Raw genomic sequence first — 21,240 nt, 5'->3', positions numbered from 1 at the left:
CCCTCGTTCATTCCTCGCTGTCAGCATTCAGGGAACAGTAGGCACACTGCCACCTGTGTAATTGGGCCTCTCCCTGTGCCAACTCTGCTTCCCTCTGAAACCCGACCCGTTCCCTTGTCAGGATGATGAGCTTGTCTTGGGATCATATGAGTGCTTAGAGGGTCCAGGGACGGCCCACAGGACAATGTTCTCTCTCCCCGTGTCTCTCTCCAGGCTCTCACCCTTGTGGGAGAGGAGTCCTGAAGCATCTCACTGGGTTTCTCCATTACTCCTAAATCTAGGAAATGCCAGGAGCTATTACTCTGGACATTGGGTGACCTCGCAGAGAAGAAAGCTAAAAGCAGTTAGCCGAGCCAAGCCTTCTTGTCCCAGGGAGGTACCTCTGCTATCCTGATTCCATCATCATGTCAATCACTGAGCGTAATCTTGAGACCTCAGTTTTCCTTTAAAAAAAAAAAAAAAGAATAGAGAAAATGACTTACACTTTCTCTGTACCCTCCTAACACTCAGCATAACGTGTTAGGTAGATAATTTTGAGATCTTAGACTTAGGAGTAAACAATTTTGCCTGGTGGGTAACTCTTAAAACTAGAAACTAATTATGATAGGAACTAAGCAAGGCATGGGATTACAAAGAAAAATAAAACCTGGTGATGAACGGGTAAAGAAGACGTGGTTTATATATATAGTGGAATACTACTTGGCAATGAGAAAGAATGAAATTCTGCCATTTGCAGCAACATGGATGGAACTGGAGGGTATTAATGGTAAGTGAGATAAGTCGGTCAGAGAAAGACATATCATCTGTTTTCATTCATACATGGAACTTGAGAAACTTAAGACCATGGGGGAAGGGACAGGGAAAAAATAGTTTCAAACAGAGGGAGGCAAACCATAAGAGACTCTTAAGTACCAAGAGCAAACAGGGTTGATTGGAGGTGGAGGGGAAAATGGGTGCTGGGCATTGAGGAGGGCACTTGTTGGGATGAGCACTGGGTATTGTATGTACACAATGAATCATGGGAATCTACCCCCAAAACCAAGAGCACACTTTACACACTGTGTGTTAGCCAACTTGACAATAAATTATATTAAGAAAAAAAAAAAAAACTTGGTATATGCCAGTTAAGTCGAGGATCACTCACAGTGAATCATAAATAGCCTTATTGTTTGTAAATTATAAATTCTGGTTTTCTGTGTGATCTTTCATACAGGAAACTGTGGGGTTTGGTTTTGTCATTGAAAAGGGAGTAGACTCTTGGTTTGAATGTGAATGACTCAAAGTGCAACAGCTCTGGGGATCTTGACACTAGAGGAAGAGCAGGGAAAAAAAGCCTTCACATACCTTAAAATGAATTACTGGTTAACAACTATTAATATGCCACGGGCCCAGAGACCAGCATATAACACTGCAGGATCGATACGGGTATTTATCATGTGTGGGTATTGATCCTTCATGAAGGAGTGAATCATATTTCACGCTGCATATGTTAGTGGGGAAAAAAAAAGTAGCAGAGGGATTGGGAAGCCTTATCCCAGAACTGGATGTGCGGAAGGTAAACGTATAGAGCCACAAATAGGAGTTTCGGAATAAGAGGGATCAAGTCTGTGGGCAATACCTCTGTGTAGACGTCTTTGCTCAGACAAATGCTGTTGGTCGTTTTTTCCAGATACAGACATACTCTTAGTTGTTGAATCCAGTCCTGCTGACCTTTTTTTCCTTCTAGCACAAATTAATGCTAACCCAGTCATAAGTACCAGCACTTAGAACGTCTGGCTTCACTCTTCCATTGGCGTCTTGACAGAGGACCTACAGGTTGATAATTCTTACATGGTACTGCTGGTTAAAAAAGCGACCACACCCTCAGGACGCCTGGCTGGCTCAGTCCAAAGAGCGTGTGACTCTTGGTCTCGGGATTGTGAGTTCGAGCCCCACATTGGGTGTAGAGATTACTTAAATAAAACTTTAAAAATGCACATTAAAAAAAGAAAGAAAGCTACCACATTCTCTTGAGAAAGCCTGTTCTGTTGTGCTTTCTATACTAATACCATCACGAAGTCATCTGGGCCAGTGTTTAGCCTACAAAAATAAACCGTGAGATCCAGCTTCAGAATTTTCAGCAAACTCATTAAGATGTTTCCGCCGTCTTTGTGCTTCGTCATGTTGGCCGTGCAGTTAAAATGTCCCTGTCACACTGTATGTCAGGCGTGGGGGGAGCAGGAGGAATTCATGCGGGCAGCTCAGGTTTGTAGAACCAGCTGTCGGTATTTGCTTTTTTTTTTTTTTTTTTTACCCTGTGACTCAGACAAGGGTTAAGAGTAGCCCAGTAAGAGTTTGGTACGTGGGAAATGGCTTCTTGAATTTATACCTACATATTCATTTCAAGTTTTGTATGGTTAGTTGATCTGTTTTGTGGCTTATGGGTTGTAAATCTTACCTTCGGGTTTATTGCCAATCAGTGACACTTTGCCTGACTTCCCAGCTTTGGTGACGTCCCAGGGTTCAAGGGAATGTCTCTAGTTACTCTTTGGGAACTCTGCTGTAGCAGAGGTCGGAGAGGGGGCACGTGCGGCTTCTGTTCTCACTCTCCCTCAGCCTGGGTGAGAGCTCTGTGTGCCTTTCCAGGCTGGAGTGTCGCATGGTCACTCAGCAATTCAGCAAGTGTCTGATAAGGGAGCTCGGTGGCTTCCCGGCGTCCTGGGTGACAGGTATCAGCAGTGTAACTTGGTCGTTTGGAGGGAATGCCCGGAACAAGACATGCCAGTGATTTTCATGCATTTTTCCCCCATTATTACAACCTCCCTAGATACGCTCATAATTACATCTTCAGGCCTGGAGTATGTAAAGAGCCTAGTATAGGGGTGCCGGGGTGGTTCAGTCGGTTAAGCGTCCGACTGTGTTTCAGCTCTGGTCATGGTCTTGCAGTTTGGTGGGTTTAAGCCCCGTGTCAGGCTCTGCACTGACAGCACGGAGACTACTTGGGATTCTTTTCTTTCCTTCTCTCTCTGCTCCTCTCTCTCTCTCTCTCTCTCTCTCTCTCTCAAAATAAATAAAAAAATTAAAAAAGAAACTAACGAGCCTAGTGTATACTAGCCTATAGACCATATATGCATATATGGAATAGACTATTCTAGAGTAGTCTATACTCCTACCTCCTTAGTCTCTTAGATCTGTCCCTGGTGCTTGGATCAATTCTCCTAAAACATTTTTATTGTTACTTGCTTCCTCTGAAAACCTTCATTGACTCCCTGTAGCTTGAGGAGAAACCCGAAGTCCTTGACTGGCCTCCCCATTCGAGGCCTTCCACAATTTTAACTAAGGTCGCTTCCCATTCTCATTACCTGTGGGCCCTTGACATGAACTGTGTACTGTGGCCAGGCCAATCTGGTCACTGTCCCTGCCATGGGACTTGTGTTTTTCCTCCTTCATGATCCTGTTGGTATCATTCTCTTTCGAGTGTGTCCGCACACCATCATCTCTAAATCCCCTCCACCCTGGCTCCCATCTCCACTGCTTTTGTTGACGGTGACATCTACCTATACTGTCATTGTGGCAATGAGATGATTGCTTTGTAAGTGTCTCAGATATGCTGACAGCTCAGAGCCTGGAGCTTGCTTTGGATTCTGTCTCCCTCTCTCCCTGCCCCTCTCCTGTTCATGCTCGCTCGCTCTCTCTTTCTCTCTCTCTCAAAAATAAATAAACATTTTTTAAAAATTTTAAAGAGAAGAAATGAAACATTTTGAATATTTCTTTGTGCCTTGTACATCTAAAGCAAAGCTTTGGACATAGTTGTTCTGGGATAACCAACGAATGAGCCAAATACAAATACAAAAATACAACTTGAGATCAAGAATAAATGATTCTTACTATGAAAAATTATATGCCAACAAACTGGACAACCTGGAAGAAATGGACAAATTCCTAAGCACCCACCCACTTCCAAAACCCAAACAAGAAGAAATAGAAAACTTGAACAGACCCATAACCAGCGAAGAAATTGAATCAGTTATCAAAAATCTCCCAACAAATAAGAGTCCAGGACCAGATGGCTTCCCAGGGGAATTCTAGCAGACATTTAAAGCAGAGATAATACCTATCCTTCTCAAGCTTTTCCAGAAGTTAGAAAGGGAAGGAAAACTTCCAGACTCATTCTATGAAGCCAGCATTCCTTTGGTTCCCAAACCAGACAGAGACCCAGCAAAAAAAGAGAACTACAGACCAATATCCCTGATGAATATGGATGCAAAAATTCTCAACAAGATACTAGCAAATCAAATTCAACAGCATATAAAAAGAATTATTCACCATGATCAACTGGGATTCATTCCTGGGCTTCAGGACTGGTTCAACATTCGCAAATCAATCAATGTGATACATGACATTAACAAAAGAAAGGATAAGAACCATATGATCCTGTCAATCGATGCAGAAAAAGCATTGGACAAAATTCAGCATCCTTTCTTAATAAAAACGCTTAAGAAAGTCGGGATAGAAGGAACACACTTAAACATAAAAGCCATTTATGAAAAGCCCACAGCTGATATCCTCAATGGGGAAAAACTGAGAGCTTTCCCCCCTGAGATCAGGAACACGACAGGGATGTCCACTCTCACTGCTGTTGTTTAACATAGTGTTGGAAGTTCCAACATCAGCAATCAGGCAACAGAAGGAAATCAAAGGCATCAATATTGGCAAAGATGAAGTCAAGCTTTCACTTTTTGCAGATGACATGATATTTTACATGGAAAATCCGATAGACTCCACCAAAAGTCTGCTAGAACTGATACATGAATTCAGCAAAGTTGCAGGATACAAAATCAATGTACAGAAATCAGTTGCATTCTTATACACTAATAATGAAGCAACAGAAAGACAAATAAAGAAACTGATCCCGGGGCGCCTGGGTGGCGCAGTCGGTTAAGCGTCTGACTTCAGCCAGGTCACGATCTCATGGTCTGTGAGTTCGAGCCCCGCATCAGGCTTTGGGCTGATGGCTCGGAGCCTGGAGCCTGTTTCCGATTCTGTGTCTCCCTCTCTCTCTGCCCCTCCCCCGTTCATGCTCTGTCTCTCTCTGTCCCAAAAATAAATTAAAAAACGTTGAAAAAAAAATTAAAAAAAAAGAAAGAAACTGATCCCATTCACAATTGCACCAAGAAGCCTAAAATACCTAGGGATAAATCTAACCAAAGATGTATAAGATCTGTATGCTGAAAACTATAGAAAGCTTATGAAGGAAATTGAAGAAGATATAAAGAAATGGAAAAACATTCCATGCTCATGGGTTGGAAGAATAAATATTGTTAAAATGTCAATACTACCCAAAGCTATCTACACATTCAATGCAATTCCAATCAGAATTGCACCAGCATTCTTCTTGAAGCTAGAACGAGCAATCCTAAAATTTGTATGGAACCACAAAAAACCCCGAACAGTCAAAGTAGTTTTGAAGAAGAAGACCAAAGCGGGAGGCATCACAATCCCAGACTTTAGCCTCTACTACAAAGCTGTAATCATCAAAACAGCATGGTATTGGCACAAAAACAGACACATAGACCAGTGGAATAGAACAGACCCACAAAAGTATGGCCAACTAATCTTTGACAAAGCAGGAAAGAATATCCAATGGAAAAAAGACAGTCTCTTTAACAAATGGTGCTGGGAGAACTGGACAGCAACATGCAGAAGATTGAAACTAGACGACTTTCTTACACCATACACAAAAATAAACTCAAAGGACCTGAATGTGAGACAGGAAACCATCAAAACCCTAGAGGAGAAAGCAGTAAAAAACCTCTCTGACCTCAGCTGCAGCAATTTCTTACTCAACACATCTCCAAAGGCAAGGGAATTAAAAGCAAAAATGAACTATTGGGATCTCATCAAGATAAAAAGCTTCTGCACTGCAAAGGAAACAATCAACAAAACTAAAAGGCAACAGACAGAATGGGAAAAGATATTTGCAAATGACTTATCGGACAAAGGGCTAGTATCCAAAATCTATAAAGAACTCACCAAACTCCACAGCCAAAAAACAAATAATCCAGTGAAGAAATGGGCAGAAGACATGAATAGACACTTCTCTAAAGAAGACATCCAGATGGCCAACAGGCACATGAAAAGATGCTCACCGTCACTCCTCATCAGGGAAATAGAAATGAAAGCCACACTGAGATATCACCTCATGCCAGTCAGAGTAGCAAAAATGAACACATCAGGAGACTGTAGATGTTGGAGAGGATGTGGAAAAATGGGAACCCTCTTGCACTGTTGGTGGGAATGCAAACTGGTGCAGCCGCTCTGGAAAACAGTGTGGAGGTTCCTCAAAAAATTAAAAACAGATCTACCCTATGACCCAGCAATAGTGCTGCTAGGAATTTACCCAAGGGATACAGGAGGGCTGATGCATAGGGGCACTTGTACCCCAGTGTTTCTAGCAGCACTCTCAACAATAGCCAAATTATGCAATGTCCATCAACTGATGAATGGATAAAGAAATTGTGGTTCATATACACAATGGAGTACTACGTGGCAATGAGAAAGAATGAAATATGGCCCTTTGTAGCAACGTGAATGGAACTGGAGAGTGTGAGGCTAAGTGAAATAAGTCATACAGAGAAAGACTGATACCATATGTTTTCACACTTATGTGGATCCTGAGAAAGTTTAACAGAAGACCATGAGGGTGCGGAAGGAAAAAAAAAAAGAGGTTAGAGAGGGAGGGAGCCAAAACATAAGAGACTCTTAAAAACTGAGAACAAACTGAGGGTTGATGGGGGGTGGGAGGGAGGGGAAAGTGGGTAATGGGCATTGAAGAGGGCACCTGTTGGGATGAGCACTGGGTGTTGTATGGAAGCCAATTTGACAATAAATTTCATATTAAAAAAAAGAATAAATGTTTTTTGCATTACCCACTCCTCTTGGTTTTGCAGAAGCCCTGTGTGGAATATTTCAGTTTTTCGAAGGGAAAAAGCACTTAAATAAATTAAACTTTTGTGGTTAGAATAAATGAAGAAAGCCTGGGTGTGGCCCGTGAGCATCCAAACTGTTAGGCAGCAGTATGCACACCACTTGTGATCCGAGCTCTGCCGTGATTTTGGAGGAGGTGGTATTTATCTGCATGCTCTTGTGGGATAGCCAGGCAGGAGTGTCACAGCAGTGCGGTCAGGGGTCACGTTTTTGGGGATAGCTTCTGAAGCACTTGTTTGCAATCTTCCAAGTAGACCAGTGAGTTTCGATCTGTGAGTGCATCAGAGCCTTCTGAGGACTTTGTCAAACTCAGGACTGCTGGGCCCATCCACCCGTCAGAGTTTCTGATTCAGTGGGTGTGGTGGGGTCCAAGTGGGTGCGCTTTTGCAAGTTCCCGGGGGCCACACTGCGAACTCCACTGGATGAGACACCTGTCAACTGATGGATGCTTATTTCGACCTCGGGAAATTTCCACGTATCAGTGGCATGCACGTAGAGGCTGGGGCTCATAAACCTGTTTTGAACATGGACCAAGAGTTTTGATGTGAACTTTAAAATACAATTTGAGGTTTACAAAATACAGGGTGTGGCAGTTCCACAGGTCCCTAGAGCTTTTTAAAATGTCACTTTTCAAGAGTGCTTAAACATCTTAGGATTGTAAAATCCTTAGGCACCTACTCTTAGAAAGCTCGAAGAGTTTTTATTATTTAAATACTGGTAGGAAATGAAACTTTTCCAGTGTGTTTCTTAATTTATTCTTCAAGGTCAATATAATCTGAAAGAGGAAGTAAAATACCGGGTAAGTGGGAAAGTGATGGCCTCAGTAGCTGATTGATTATACTCAGCTGTAGCAAAACCAGTCCTCGCTCTGACCTGACCTAGAGGCTCCCTGTGTAGTTTGTTGAAGCCATCCTCTTGTTACCTTGAAAATTATTACTGACATCATATTGCTGGATAAAACGGAGGCCTGATAAAAGGTCCTGAGTAGGGGTGTGATTCGGAAATTCACGAACCTGTGTCCTAATCTGAGAATCCTGGTGTCCTTGGGTTTCTTCCCCTTCTTCTTCTTCTTGTTTTTAATTTATTTGAGAGAGAGAGAGTGCAAACAGGGGAGAGGGGCAAAGAGAGGGAGAGAGAGAGAGAGAGAGAGAGAGAGAGAGAGAGAGAGAGAGAGAGAGAGAGAGAGAATCGTAAGCAGCCTCCACGCCCAGTGTGGAGCCCGACACCAGGCTCGATCCCACAACCCTGGGATCATGACCTGAGGGGAAATCAGGAGTCAGGTGTTCAACTGACTGGAGCCACCCAGCTGCCTCCCTTGGCCTTCTATTTAATTCTTTACCTACTAATGTATATTTTTTTTAATTGAGGACCTTGCTTTTGAAGGGCAGGTCCGAAGGGGTATCTGTTTTTTCCCACTGCAAGGACAGAGATAAGCATCGGAAATGCCTTCCTCAATGTCTGTGAGATTACACGTGGATGTCCCACCAATGCTTGTGACTGAGTGGTGAAGCCCGTGTCATTCATTCCTTCCCTGATTTAGACACCCATATAATTTGTCATTTTCACAAAATTTGTATTGCTTAAGTAATGAGGAAAACAGTGAAGAGACAACATTAAACACAAAAGAATTCGCCACTGGAAACCACCTGTTATGCGCGAAATTGGTGTTTAAAATAAGAAAAAGCTGGGGAGTTCAAGAGGCGAGGAGGGCAGGTGCCTTCTCCACACGCGGTGTGGAGAATGGAACTGGAACGAATGTCTCATCTCATTAGCTGGGAAGAGGAGAGAAGGAAGGAAAGAAATAAAATGAAATAGTGCCTTGACAACGTTGGGAGGGCACTAAGGTGGATGGATTAGTATCCTTTCAGAGAAAGGACACTTTAGCCCTGACTTGAAGGTGGGGCTGTGAAAATCCCTTCCGCAGCTTGCCGCCTGCATGTCTTCTCTTTTCCTTCCATATTCGGCCAGTGGACACATGGAGCACCTGCTCTGGGCCACGTGTTGACTCTGCGGGGAATTTTTGTCGACCAGCTTCTCCCCACCTATGCGTGCGCAACCCTTGTCTGTGGGTTAAAAATGAAATGACGCTTTCTTGCTCCGGGGAGCTTCTGTTTCTTCCTCACATCTATTTTGAGGCCTGGCTACTTGGAAAACCGGGACTCGTCGATCTGTTCGGGCACATAATTGACCACCGCGTGTCCCGCGGTGTGCTAGGTTCGGGGATGCACCAGTGAGCCCGGAGCCCTGGTGCCTGCTTTTGCTCCGTCTACATTCTGGCGAAGAGAAGGCTCTTGTGCCCAGCTGGTCTGTTTCCTCATTGCTTACTCGTTCCTCCCTCTCCTGCAAAACCCACAAGGCCCTGAAGCCCTCTGTTGGTTTTTTTCTAGAACTGATTTGCTTGATCTCTTGGCAGCGGTTGACAAGGCCTGCTGGCCCCTCCAGGAGCCACATCAACTTTGGCCTGTGTGATATTGTGTTCTCTCCTTGGTTCTCCCCAGCTCCACTCCTGGCTCCCTTTTCTTCTCCCAGAACTCGCTCTTTGGTAACAACTCCCTCCCCCTCTCCCTGGAGGCTGGTAGAACCACCCCCCCCCCCAGGGCTCCCAGGGCTCCTCCAGCCTCTCCTCTGCTGAGTGCACTTGCCAGTTCCCACCTTCGCTCATCGCCTATAAGTGCCTCCAGCTTGTGGATGCGACAGAACTCATCGCCTCCCTCTCCTACCACACCATACTCCCCACTCTCCCCCAGGTCGGCCAAGTGCCTCCTCCGGCATTCTCCTTCCCTTCCAGATGGAAGTCCAGCCAGCCCCTCCACTTCTGCTGAGTCCTGCCCCCCTGCCCGTAGCTCAGGCCCCTCGCTGCTTTCACAGACTCGAGGTCTCTCTTCCCTTCGCTTGTCCTAAGCTTGCCATCAGGTCACTCACTCTGGAACTCAGTGCTGACCCTCTGCTCCTGGCCCAGAAATTGTCACAGGCTGCAGGGTCTGGAAGGCTGGCCGGAGGCTTCCCCGCCCCTTGCTCCAGCTCCGCCTCTCGTTCCCTTTCGGGCACCCAGTTCTTCAGCTTCGCTGCGCTGCCCTGTCCAGCTCTCGCTCGCACGCCCTCCTCCCGATTTCCCACTCCCATGCCTTTGTCCTCCTTGTCCTTTTCTCAACACTTTCTTTATTTTTCACCTTTCGCTGTTCCTCCCTTAAACTTCAGCTTGGATGCAGTTTCTTTTCCTGAAGGTCTCTGTGGTCCTTTCTAGGCTCCAAGTCCTCTCTCCAGCCTTTGGATTTCCATAAAAGTCTATGGCTATTCCTGTGTGATAATCCTTGTTGGTATTTGTTATCTCATCACATGTCTCACCCCAGACTGTAGAATCCCCGGGCAGCGGCATCCTGACACCTTGCAGCCATCTCAGGCTCCTGGACCACCTCTTAGAACATGGCGTGATGGATGTCCATGGGAGAGAGGATTTAGGAGTCTGCTTGTTTATGAATCGACACAATTTAAAATCTAGACATGGGGTTGACAAAACTGCAGCCTTTAGGCTGCTTCGGCCCACTGCTTGGCTTTGTGAATAAAGTTTTATTGTAACATGACCACTCAGCAATCTGGGCATTCTGCAGTTGAATGGCCTGAAATCGTTACTAACCTTTTACAGAAGAAGTTTGTCTACCCCTGGTCTATACCATTGTCCAGACTTGTGAAGAGTCCAGTATCAGGTGTGGGAGGAAATTAAAGAAATAATGTGTGCTTAAACTCTTAGCCTTTTGCTTTGGCTCTTTGATATATCAATGTGGCTACCATAGTTTGAGCATTGGGATTTTATTACTTTGTTGAAAGTGAAGTACAATTCGTTTTGTTGTAAAAATGATGCCGACACCAAGTTAACTAGATTTGATCTCCAGTTTCCTAACATTGGGGTAGAATTGTCTGGGTCGAAGTTAGGCCTGCCCAGGCTTTATGTCACTAAAATGTTTTTGGTATTCTCAGTGAAAATAAGTCATCTGCAGGGGTCTGCCAGCTGTGTCCCCAGTTTTGCCAGCCTTAGAGACGTGTCCCTTATTTTGGCTGGGGGAGGAAGCAGCGTGTTCCAGAGCCTTGCTCTGTAGCTTTGCAGACGAGGAAGGCCGTACGTTGCCAGGGTTGAGAGGTAGAGTTTTGTGCACCCCCATGTGAATACCGTGTGGTCTTTTCCTTTCCAGAGGGACGCATGGTCATCCAGGATATTCCTGCCGTCACCAGCAGAGGGCACATGGAGAACACACCTGATCTGGTTTCTGACTCCACCTACTACAGCAGCTTTTACCAGCCTTCTCTGTTCCCTTACTACAACAATCTGTACAACTACCCGCAGTACTCCATGGCCTTGGCCGCGGATTCCTCTTCCGGGGATGTGGGAAACCCCCTCGGGGGGTCCCCTGTGAAGAACAGCCTGCGGAGCCTCCCGGCACCCTACGTGCCCAGTCAGCCGGGAAACCAGTGGCAGGTAAGACGTGGCCCAGAGTGACTGGATCTGTCAAGAACACACACACGCACACACAACGACCCTCTCAGCACACATGTGTGCACGTTATGCCAGAGGTGTTAAAAAAAAAAAAAAAAAGTTCCCTCTCCCGGGTTGGCTGCGGGAATTGTAACGTGTAAAGGGATCACACTTGTGTGTGTTTGCACTTCTCTCATTTTGCACTATCATTTTGCATAAATACCCAGTTGGCCGGAGGCAGATTCACGAGGGGCTCACTGTGTGAGGTCTCACCTCTTCCTGTAGCCTCGTCCCCACTTTCTTTGAGCAGCTTAGAAAATGCTGGGTGCGGCCTTCTGGGTGGCCGTAATCTTAGTGATGAATTTGCACCCTGGAAGGGATGAGTGGTATCACCTGTGTGCTCACGTGGAAGCAAGGTAAGAAAAGGAATTAGGTCCCTGTCGTTCTGGGCCAAATTGGGTGCTTTTTTTTTAGCTGGGAATGAAGGTCATCTTTCATATGCTTAAGTGTGCGATCAAGAGCTTGTAGATTAACACGGGGGTAAAACAAAGCATTTTGCATTGTCAGGAAGGAGTGTTTTTCTAGAGCTGTTCTGCTTCCTCAGCTGTAACCGTTTCCTCAGATTTCAAGGCACTGAAAACGTCCACGAGCTGGGTTACCACGCCGCGGGGAGTGTGGCCGCATGAGAGCCAGCACTCCCCACCTGCAAGCCTCCGGCAGCCATAGATGTTACAATTCAGGGAGAACGGTTCTTATTTGGGGTACATTTACCTCGCAGGCTTTCTCAACTGGGCGTTGATTCCAACACAATGGGACGTACATATCTGGAAGTTCGGGGCAAAACTTCGACCTTCTTATGCCCATTTTTTAAAAATGTAAGCTGAAATTTTCCTCTGAGCGATTCTATCCCGTTTTGTATTTTTTAGGTGTGAGGAAGTAGTTAATTTTCAAGCTCCCCCGCTTTTTGGATTCTCTCACTCCCCTTAGGGATCAGACTTCTTCAGCCTATTAATACGTCCACCCTAGTCCCCTGGGATACACATTTTTGTAAGTTTGCCACACATTTTATTTTCAGAACCATGCTTGTTAAAAAGAGGGCTTCACAGGGGCGCCTGGGTGGCTCAGTCAGTTGAGCCTCTGACTTCAGCTCAGATCATGATCCCACAGTTCATAGTTCAAGCCCTGTGTCAGGCTCGAACTGACAGCTTAGAGCCTGGAACCTGCTTTGAATTCTATGTCTGCCCCTCCCCTGCTCATGTTCTCTCTCTCTCAAAAATAAATAAGCTTATGGGGCGCCTGGGTGGCGCAGTCGGTTAAGCGTCCGACTTCAGCCAGGTCACGATCTCGCGGTCCGTGAGTTCGAGCCCCGCGTCAGGCTCTGGGCTGATGGCGCGGAGCCTGGAGCCTGTTTCCGATTCTGTGTCTCCCTCTCTCTCTGCCCCTCCCCCGTTCATGCTCTGTCTCTCTCTGTCTCAAAAAATAAATAAACGTTGAAAAAAAAATTAAAAAAAAAAAAAAGAGGGCTTCACGCATATGGGTGTGAGAACTCGGAGGTAATGTGAGTGTAAAGGAATGCAATGACTTCTACATCTTCAACCTGGACCCCTACAGGCCTTTCAAAGTGCCAACTGGATTTAATTCTTGGGGGCAGGTTTTGGGCTGATTTCCATCAGAAGCTCTCCTCTCTGCAAGGAAGAAGTATCTTGTAGTTCTGAAAACACCAGCGTATCCTGTAGATTCCCACAAGGCAGAGACTACCGCTGGAGCGTCCTGATTTTCTGGCTACTTCTAGGCTTTAAGGATAAAAGTAGGACAGCTCTGTGAACCTGTTGGCCTATGAGAAAAAGGATGAGGGGGGAAAAAAAAAACTTAACTGTTTCCTGAGAGAAAGGCAGGCAACTCTTGGTGAGCTTTCCGATAAAGTCAGACGTCTACTTGTCAGAATCCTTGAGCTGGCCTATAAGACAGCAGACCAGCATCACTGCCTGGTCTTGGAGAGATGTCTCAGGTGCTGTGTGTAAGGAGAGAGAGAGTCTCCGGAGGGCAGGTTCCCACACCTGGAGGAAAAATCGTGGCCAGACTTTCTTAGTCCTGGGGGACAGGCAGTTTTGATGCTGTTCGTGCTGTCTCTAGCACTGCCACTTATGGAGAGAGGTAGAGACGCCCGCCGAGGCATCATTTAACATATAGTTTGTCTTCCTGGAAGGCTGAGCTTAAGACCTTTTATTTCCAGTCGCTGTTGGTAATATATTCTCATGGAACAAATTATTTTGCAGAAATAGGTCCTTCTCTGCTACTGTGGTTGATGCCCCTTCCTCTTAGTTAGAAATGGCACCAGTCATGACAGCTAGCATTTGCTGAGCGGTGAGTCTTCCTCCAAGGCCCAGGAGGCAGATCGTGTTGCCTGCTTTTTACAGGGGAGGACACTGAGACCCAGAGGGCTGACTTGTCCATGGTCACACAGCCACCACACAAGAGAGCTGGAGTTTGAATGTGGATCTGTCTGGTTCCACGGTGTTTCTCAGCAGCGTTTGGTTATCACTGGGTCGGGCCACGGAAACTGCCATCAATATAAATACCAAGGTCCTCTCTAGTTCTTTAGGGCTTAGAATTCCTACCTAAGCGCTTTGCTTTACATTGAGGGTCTTCTTGGAATCGTCTTCCGGTTTTCTTTCCTCCCTTGTGGAGGTTGGAAATATGCAGAAACTTCTGGAACAGTGCTGACGTGTGGTTACTTCGGATGGCCGAGAATGGGGCCTCTGAAGCTTTCCTGAAATATACCGTCTCGGCAATAGCATTTAAAATATGCTGAATTCCCTGCTATCTGAAAGCTGCTTTTGGAATCGGCCTGCAAATCTCCTGTGAATGTGCTTCTCGGGAAAGCATATCTAGACACACCTGCAGTGTTCGTGTAACCTGGAAAACGATCCTAACAGTTGAGATGAGGGGCTTGACCGCGTGGCGTCTCCATCCCTCCTCAGTCTGACGCTGTGTGAGTCTATGGATTAACCTCGTAACCGATACAAACACAAGCTGGACTCACAGCCCTGTTGTTATTCCCACAAAAATTAGTTCTCTTGGAAATAAACTCCTAAGTGCAAGACCCAACGTAGGTAAATAAGCCATCACTTTGCAGAATGGCAGGTGACCATCAGTCCAGTGACGATCAGAGCTGCAGTGGGTCTTAGGAAGCTCCAGTTCACCCCATCCTGGTGCAGGGAGAACGGAGGTCTGAAGCTGAAGGGGTTTACTCCGCACCCACAGATAGTTGATGGCAGAGCCTGGACTAGAAACCAGGTCTGTTGGTTTAGGAGAATACTGGAAGATCCATATTCACTTCTGACTTGGCATTTAAATGTTTGTGAAGCCTGGGGCAAAACACAAAATTGTCTCTGTGTCTCTCTGTTTTGGTCTGTAAAGTGGGCACGGTACCACCTTCAGAGAATTGTTGCCTGCATACGTCTGGCAGTGTAACAGCTGGAGTGAGGTGATTAGTGCCTGTAGACGTTTCTGGGCACACCAGCAAGTGCTATGCCTGTGTTGACTGCGGTTATTTCTTTTCACTAATCATCATTTTTTAGATCTATCTAATTTTCAGCCTTCTGCTGCTATGTATTTTAGTTAGCGATCTCAGATCCCCTTTGTGACAAGATAGGGTATATGTAGGGCGCATTTTAGTATTAAAAGACTGTGACATGTGAGTATGGACCAAGTATGAATGTACGTGGAATAATTTTTTCAGGGTTGAGGAAAAACGTGTTCTGCTCAGCAGATGGAAAACGAGAAGCACAGACAGAAATCATAATGGTGCAACACGTGTTTATGATGTGTGTGTTATGAAGTATTAGTTAAATGGTGAATGCCTACACATAATACTTATGACTAGTAAGCGCTATTGCTCTTAATAAGGAACAAAACGGCTCACTTTTTTTTTAAACATTTTTTTTAACGTTTATTCTTGTGAGAGACAGAGTATGAGTGGGGGAAGGGCAGAGAGAGAGAAGGAGACACAGAATCCGAAGCAGGCCTCAGGCTCCGAGCTGTCAGCACGGAGCCTGACACAGGACTCAAGCTCATGGACCGTGAGATCGTGACCTGAGCTGAAGTCAGAGCCTTAACCTATTGAGCCACCCAGGCACCCCTAGAGGGCTCACTTTTTAACCACGTTGTTAGGGCAGAAGCGTCGGGAACAGCCATCTGGGCCCCAGCCCCGCTGTTTTGGGAGGGTGCTCTGGTTCTGCTCTTGTGCTCCCTCCTGCTGGAAGCTTCCCGGGGGAGGACGGCATGGGGGTGCCCCCTTGATTGTGACCCTGCTTTTCATCTCCTTTGTGGAAGGTGTGCCAGACTGTGCTAGTCCCTCCTGACTGCCTCCTCCCTTGGTCTGACCCTGGCACATCTCCTCCAGAGACTGTCTTGACTTCCTTCCTCACTCCTCACTGGATCAAGTCCCCATTCTGTTAGTTCTCCCCCTCCCCTTACTGCGGGGTATATCCATGTGTGGGGGGTGGGGGTGGGGGAACAGCGGGAATGTTCTTCAACCAAGAGCTCCTTTCTGATCCTAGAAAAAGTGATGGAAGTGGGGATAATCCTAATTTTTTAAAGGTAATAGGGAGGGTATTGAATTATTTGCCAGAAAGTAGCCATTGAGTTTATTGTAAAGATGAGACTTCCGGTAAGTGTCCCTATAAAATCAAGCAAGCCACAAATAATTACAGAGCACCTACTAAGTGCGAAATCTATTAAAGGAAATAGAACAGCGTGCTGGGTCCGCATCCCAGAAGCTCAGGACTCCTTCGTGTTAATGCCCTGCATGCGGAGAACTGCTTTAATCGCTTTTGGTCTGCCTCCAGCCTCTGGAGATTTGTGGCCCAATCATAGATTCCTGTCCTGTTGTGAAACAGGAATAACATTTGTGACACTGGAACAGACTCACGATGAATGGCTGGTTCCACTGACCAGCAGCTCAATTTCACTTCTGCATTTAATTGCCTGCAAAAGCTGTTTATTGCCTTGTGCACTCCTCCACGGCAACATTATCTCTTAAATAAACATGTTGTACCAGGTTGACAAGGGAGAGGTGCATATCAAGGGAGCAGAAATAAATACGGGAGGACTCGAAGCTGTACCTGGGATCTCCTTTCAGCCCCTCTGGCTGGCAACCTCTCGATCGCCTTTCAGAAGCTGGTGCCTCCAGATGTGTAGACTCCTGTGCTGCTCACAGTTCGGGGGTGGTCAGAATGACAACATAGGTGATTTTGTTCCTTCTGGTGGTGATTTTGGGCTCAGTCTGAGATGTCTTGTTTTAGGGTTGCCCACTTACGATTACGCGCCTAGTGGGATGCATTTGTTTTTTAAATAAACACTCATGGGCATTCTGCTATGTGTTAGGGACCTACCACTGAACCAGCAGACAAAAATGGGAAAAGCAGGTCTTGGGGGAAGGCTGCTGTTACCACCTGGAAAGTGAGGCAGAAAGTTGGGGATCATCTCCGTAACCCTGGGTTTGAAACTGAGCTCCAGGCAGGAAGGAAACCAGATCCTGGGATCTGGACTTGGAGTACAGAGAAGGCGCCCCCTTGTGAGCGTTCCTGGGATGGCGCTCTAGTACCTTTGATTGGCTGGGGCCAAAGCATCAGGCAGGGTCTTACAAAAGCCCCTGCCAGTTCAAGCCACCATATAATATTCTCTGTCCCACAGCGAGCAGCCTGATGGGGCCCCTGTTTCCACACTGCTTCCTCTTTTCATTAGCGTTGCTCAGCATGAGAACAACCTGTTAGCCAAAAGGTTGAGAGGAAGTGACTTCTGGAGTGTGTGCTGTGTGGGGGACAGCAACCCTGGAGGGTCCTGGAGGGGCTGCAGGTGGCTCAGACCTGGCTCTTGTTCCCAGGGAGACGATTCTAAGTCATAGTCATTATTTTAAGATATTCCTAAATTTAAAAAACATATCAGAGAGAAGGCAGTAGAATGCAAAATCCATTTCAGTTTTTTTTTAAAGTGTATTTATTTATTTTGAGAGAGAGAGGGAAGGAGGGGCAAAGAGAGAGGAAGAGAGAGAATCCCAAGCATGCTCCGTGCTGTCAGCACAGAGCCTGACGCAGGACTCAAACTCCCGAACCGTGAGACCATGACCTTAACTGAAATCAAGAGTCTGACGCTTAACCGATTGAGCCACCCAGGCACCACCATTTCGGTTTTTAAGATGAAGCAGACTTCAGATAAGTTTCTGGGTTTGCCTCGACCACCAAGCTGTACTGTCAGGGACCCCAGGATGATGCGCATCAGGGCACCTCAGATTCCTGGATAGTTGTGAGCTGCGAAAGTTGAAGTGATTGAGGAACACAGCTGGTTATAGGAGAGCCAGACCCCAGCTGGGCTGTCTGCCTTTGCTCACGTGCTCTCTGTACAGAGCCTTGTGATCAAGGCTGTCTGCTCCAAACTGTCATCCAAACGTGCCAGCAGGTTAATCTCGCCTAGGCTTCCCTGTTGCGAGCAAGCTGGTTATTGGCCGCTGTCTGTTGGTGGATGGACACTAACTGCTTTTTTTCTCTGGGAAGAAAAATTGACAAAGTTTGCAAGCAGACACAAGAGAATCTATAAGAACAAATATAGTTTAAAATATTTAAAGTAATTTCTTACCTTAGGAAAAGGTAATTAAAATAGATACGGTAATGGCCTTGGCCTGTAAACACTAACACCCTTTATTAGGTTTCTTAAAGGGGAATTAGAAAGATGTAAGTTTATGTTGACTGAACGTGTTAATGGGTTCAGGGCGCCTGGGCGGCTCAGTCTGTTAAGTCATCCCACTCTTGATTTCAGCTCAGGTTGTGATCTCACGGGTTGTGAGATCGAGCCTTGTGTCGGGCTCTGACCTGACAGCATGGAGCCTGCTTGGGATTCTCTGTCTCCCTCTCTCTGCCCCTCCCCCACGCATGTGCATGTTTTCTCCCATGTATGCGTGCATCCTCTCTCAAAATAAGAATAAATAAGTTAAACTAAAACTTAGAAAGTATTACAGTTTCCATTGCTATGATGGGGTATACTTATTTTGTATCTGGCCACTTTTGTGATCTCTGTAATTGTAATAATTTTCTAGTTGCTTATTTTGGGGTATCTGGGTCAGATACAGGAGAATATTGGTACTGCCGTTTTCCCCTGTATACCTCCAGTTCTGATACATGTCGTTGGCGTGATACTCAGTTTGGATACTAGCCGTGGATGTTGGTGTCCTCTTGTTCCTCATTTTACTGGGAATGTGTCCAGCGGTTCACTGTCATCTGTGCAGGATGTTACCTGTGCTGGTTTTACAGAGGAATGAGGAAAATAAGGACAAGTGAGTTGTTGTTGTTTTTTTTTTAATGCTTATTATTTTGAGAGCGAGAAAGAGAGACAGAGCATGAGCGGGAAAGGGGGCCAGCGAGAGAGGGAGACACAGAATCCAAAGCAGGCTCCGGGCTCTGAGCTCTTAGCATAGAGCCTGACGGGGGCTCGCGCCCACGGACTATGAGATCATGACCTGAGCCAAAGTCGGATTCTTACCAACTGAGCCATACAGGTGCCCCAGGCCAAGTGAGTTTTTCTTAAAGCTCAGCTATTCAATTTAAAAAATTGCTCTTAGGGACACCTGACTGGCTCAGTCAGAAGAGCATGCGACTCTTGATTGCAGGGTTGTGAGTTCAAGTCCCATATTGGGTGTAGAGCTTACTTTAAAAAAATTGTTTTTATTGCGACTGCTCTTCTAACATTTTGTAAAAATAAAATCCTATTAGGCGGCAGGATTTCTTTTTGTGCAAATGCCCTCACTCAGCAGCACCGTCCCTACCCCTCCCCGTCTCTTTCCCTTTTACATCATGCCAGTCTCTGCAGTCCAGACAGAGTCTGGAAACGTCTGTCACTGTGTCACCATGACAACAGCAAAGTTCCCTGGGTCTTCATCTGCTTCGTTTAGCGATTGTGTCGACTTAACGCTCAGCTTGACTCTTTACAGGGAGAGTGCTTTGGTCTTTTTCTTCCTTTTTACAGCAGTCCTGTGAATGCCCAGCATTCTGTGGGACCCCTTCCCATGCACCCCAAGTAGGCCCTGCTGTCTGTCCAGTGGAGTGAGGACTCTGTTGGGTCGGAGGGCCCGTCTTGGAGAATCTTCTATTTCAGAAAACGTACAAGTCACTACGTACCTCAGAAAGTTTGAATTTTATTTGTTAATGTTTATTTTTGAGAAGGAGGGGGAGGGGCAGAGAGAAAGGGAGACACAGAACATGAAGCAGCCTCCAGGCTCCGAGCCGTCAGCACAGAGCCCAACACGGGGCTCGAACTCATGAACTATAAAATCATGACCTGAGCCGAAGTCGGAGGCTTAACTGACTGAGCCACCCAGGCGCCCCGCACCTCGGAAAGTTTAAAGCCAGTGAAAGGAAGGTGTGCGGCTTCTCCAGGTTTGGAGCCCACATGGCCTCTACTATGAACTTTCCCTTAAGTGGCCTGTCACACCTTGGCCGTATTTATAACTTTCTCCTGTGCAGCACACTTCTTCCTGAGATTCTTCTCTTTCAAGGAGAAATAATGACTCCAGTGCTCCTGGCCTTTACAACACGCCCCCAGTCCTGAGGGAAGCAAGCTTCTGTTGGCCACCAGCTCTGAGGGCGCCGGCAGCAGTTGGGGGGGGGGTGCTCCTGAGACTCCCCAGAGCTCTGCAACCTGGATGAATGCAGTCCTGTCTCCCGGCCTCTAAACCGCCACCTTGCTCACACGCACTTTCACAAAGGAGCTGCTGTTTGGTCTCATTTTAGACGATTACAAGTGATGGTTCTGACGACCGTCAGCTGGTGTCGATTACATCCTTACTCAAAGAATCGGTTTTGTTTGACAGATGATGAACGTTTGATGGCTTGCTTGCTTTGGATCCCTCCGCGAGGGCATTCATTTGTAGGAGTTGGGGCCACAGTGACAGTACTGCTGGGTGGCCCTGGGTCTGGAACAGAACTGAGGGAGGTGGTGGGCATTCTAGATGCTGAAGCCAGACAGATGGCGAGAGGTAAGCTGAGGAATCTCTCCTAACTGCAGCAGGGCACAGGCCAGGCCCTTTTGAGCATTTGGGTTGAAAATGTGTGATTGGCAGAAGAAAGCAGAATTGGGCTCTGGAAACCTGGGCCCCGAGGCAGACGGCTCTGACTCTGAGAATATCTTCGGCCGGGGTTGGTCCTGAACATCCTGATGGGTTGTTTCTCACCCTGGCTGGAGTGGTCCAGTGGCATCCAGACAATCCAGCTGGAGTGTCATCTCGGGTTTTAGGAGCCCTGGGGTACAACATTTCCGTTTTAAGTTCAGTCTGGTCCGGACTGAGTTGGAGAACTTTGCAATGGACTGGCATACCCCGGGGACTACTCCCTATTCAGTCGGAGGCAGAAAGAAATACGTGATCATTCTGTTGCGAGATTGTTACACAACCTGATCTCTGACACAGTGGCATCAAGTTAGTAAATAATACATCATTTGGGGATTCTGTAATCTGCTTGGAAACCAGATAATTAGATCACAGTTTTTGAAAGCTTTCAGATTTGATTTGGTTGGGCCAGTGGCCAAAATCTTATCTGTTGATGTTTTCCCTGGTAGCTTTGATTTTTTTTTTTTCCCCGAAGCAGATGTGAATGTGAGACAAATTTTGTACATGGCCGGTTAAGTGTCCCTCATTAATTGAATAAAGACCAAAATCAGGGGAATGCATAACAGAGGCTGGTTTGCCCTATTTTTAAAAAAAAGTATATTAGGAATATGGCAGTAGAAGGGTCAAAAGACTAAGGTTATGAAAACTC

The 21,240-nt window shown here is 46.3% G+C and overlaps 1 protein-coding gene across 2 annotated transcripts in view; it reads left to right on the top strand.

Moving 5' to 3' along the window:
• The window catches only part of DMRT1 (doublesex and mab-3 related transcription factor 1), a 112,033-nt gene that overhangs the window by 34,609 nt on the left and 56,184 nt on the right, over positions 1–21,240 (top strand). For both annotated transcript variants that reach the window (XM_023243314.1, XM_023243315.2), the window contains exon 3: positions 11,154–11,437. In XM_023243314.1, the coding sequence (XP_023099082.1) occupies positions 11,154–11,437 (284 nt within the window). The remainder of the gene's footprint in view (positions 1–11,153; positions 11,438–21,240) is intronic.

Source organism: Felis catus, chromosome D4, assembly GCF_018350175.1.
Source record: "Felis catus isolate Fca126 chromosome D4, F.catus_Fca126_mat1.0, whole genome shotgun sequence".
Taxonomy (NCBI): Eukaryota; Metazoa; Chordata; class Mammalia; order Carnivora; family Felidae; genus Felis; species Felis catus.
Note: the sequence above shows the minus strand (reverse complement) of the source record. Positions and strands in the feature narration are given on the sequence as shown.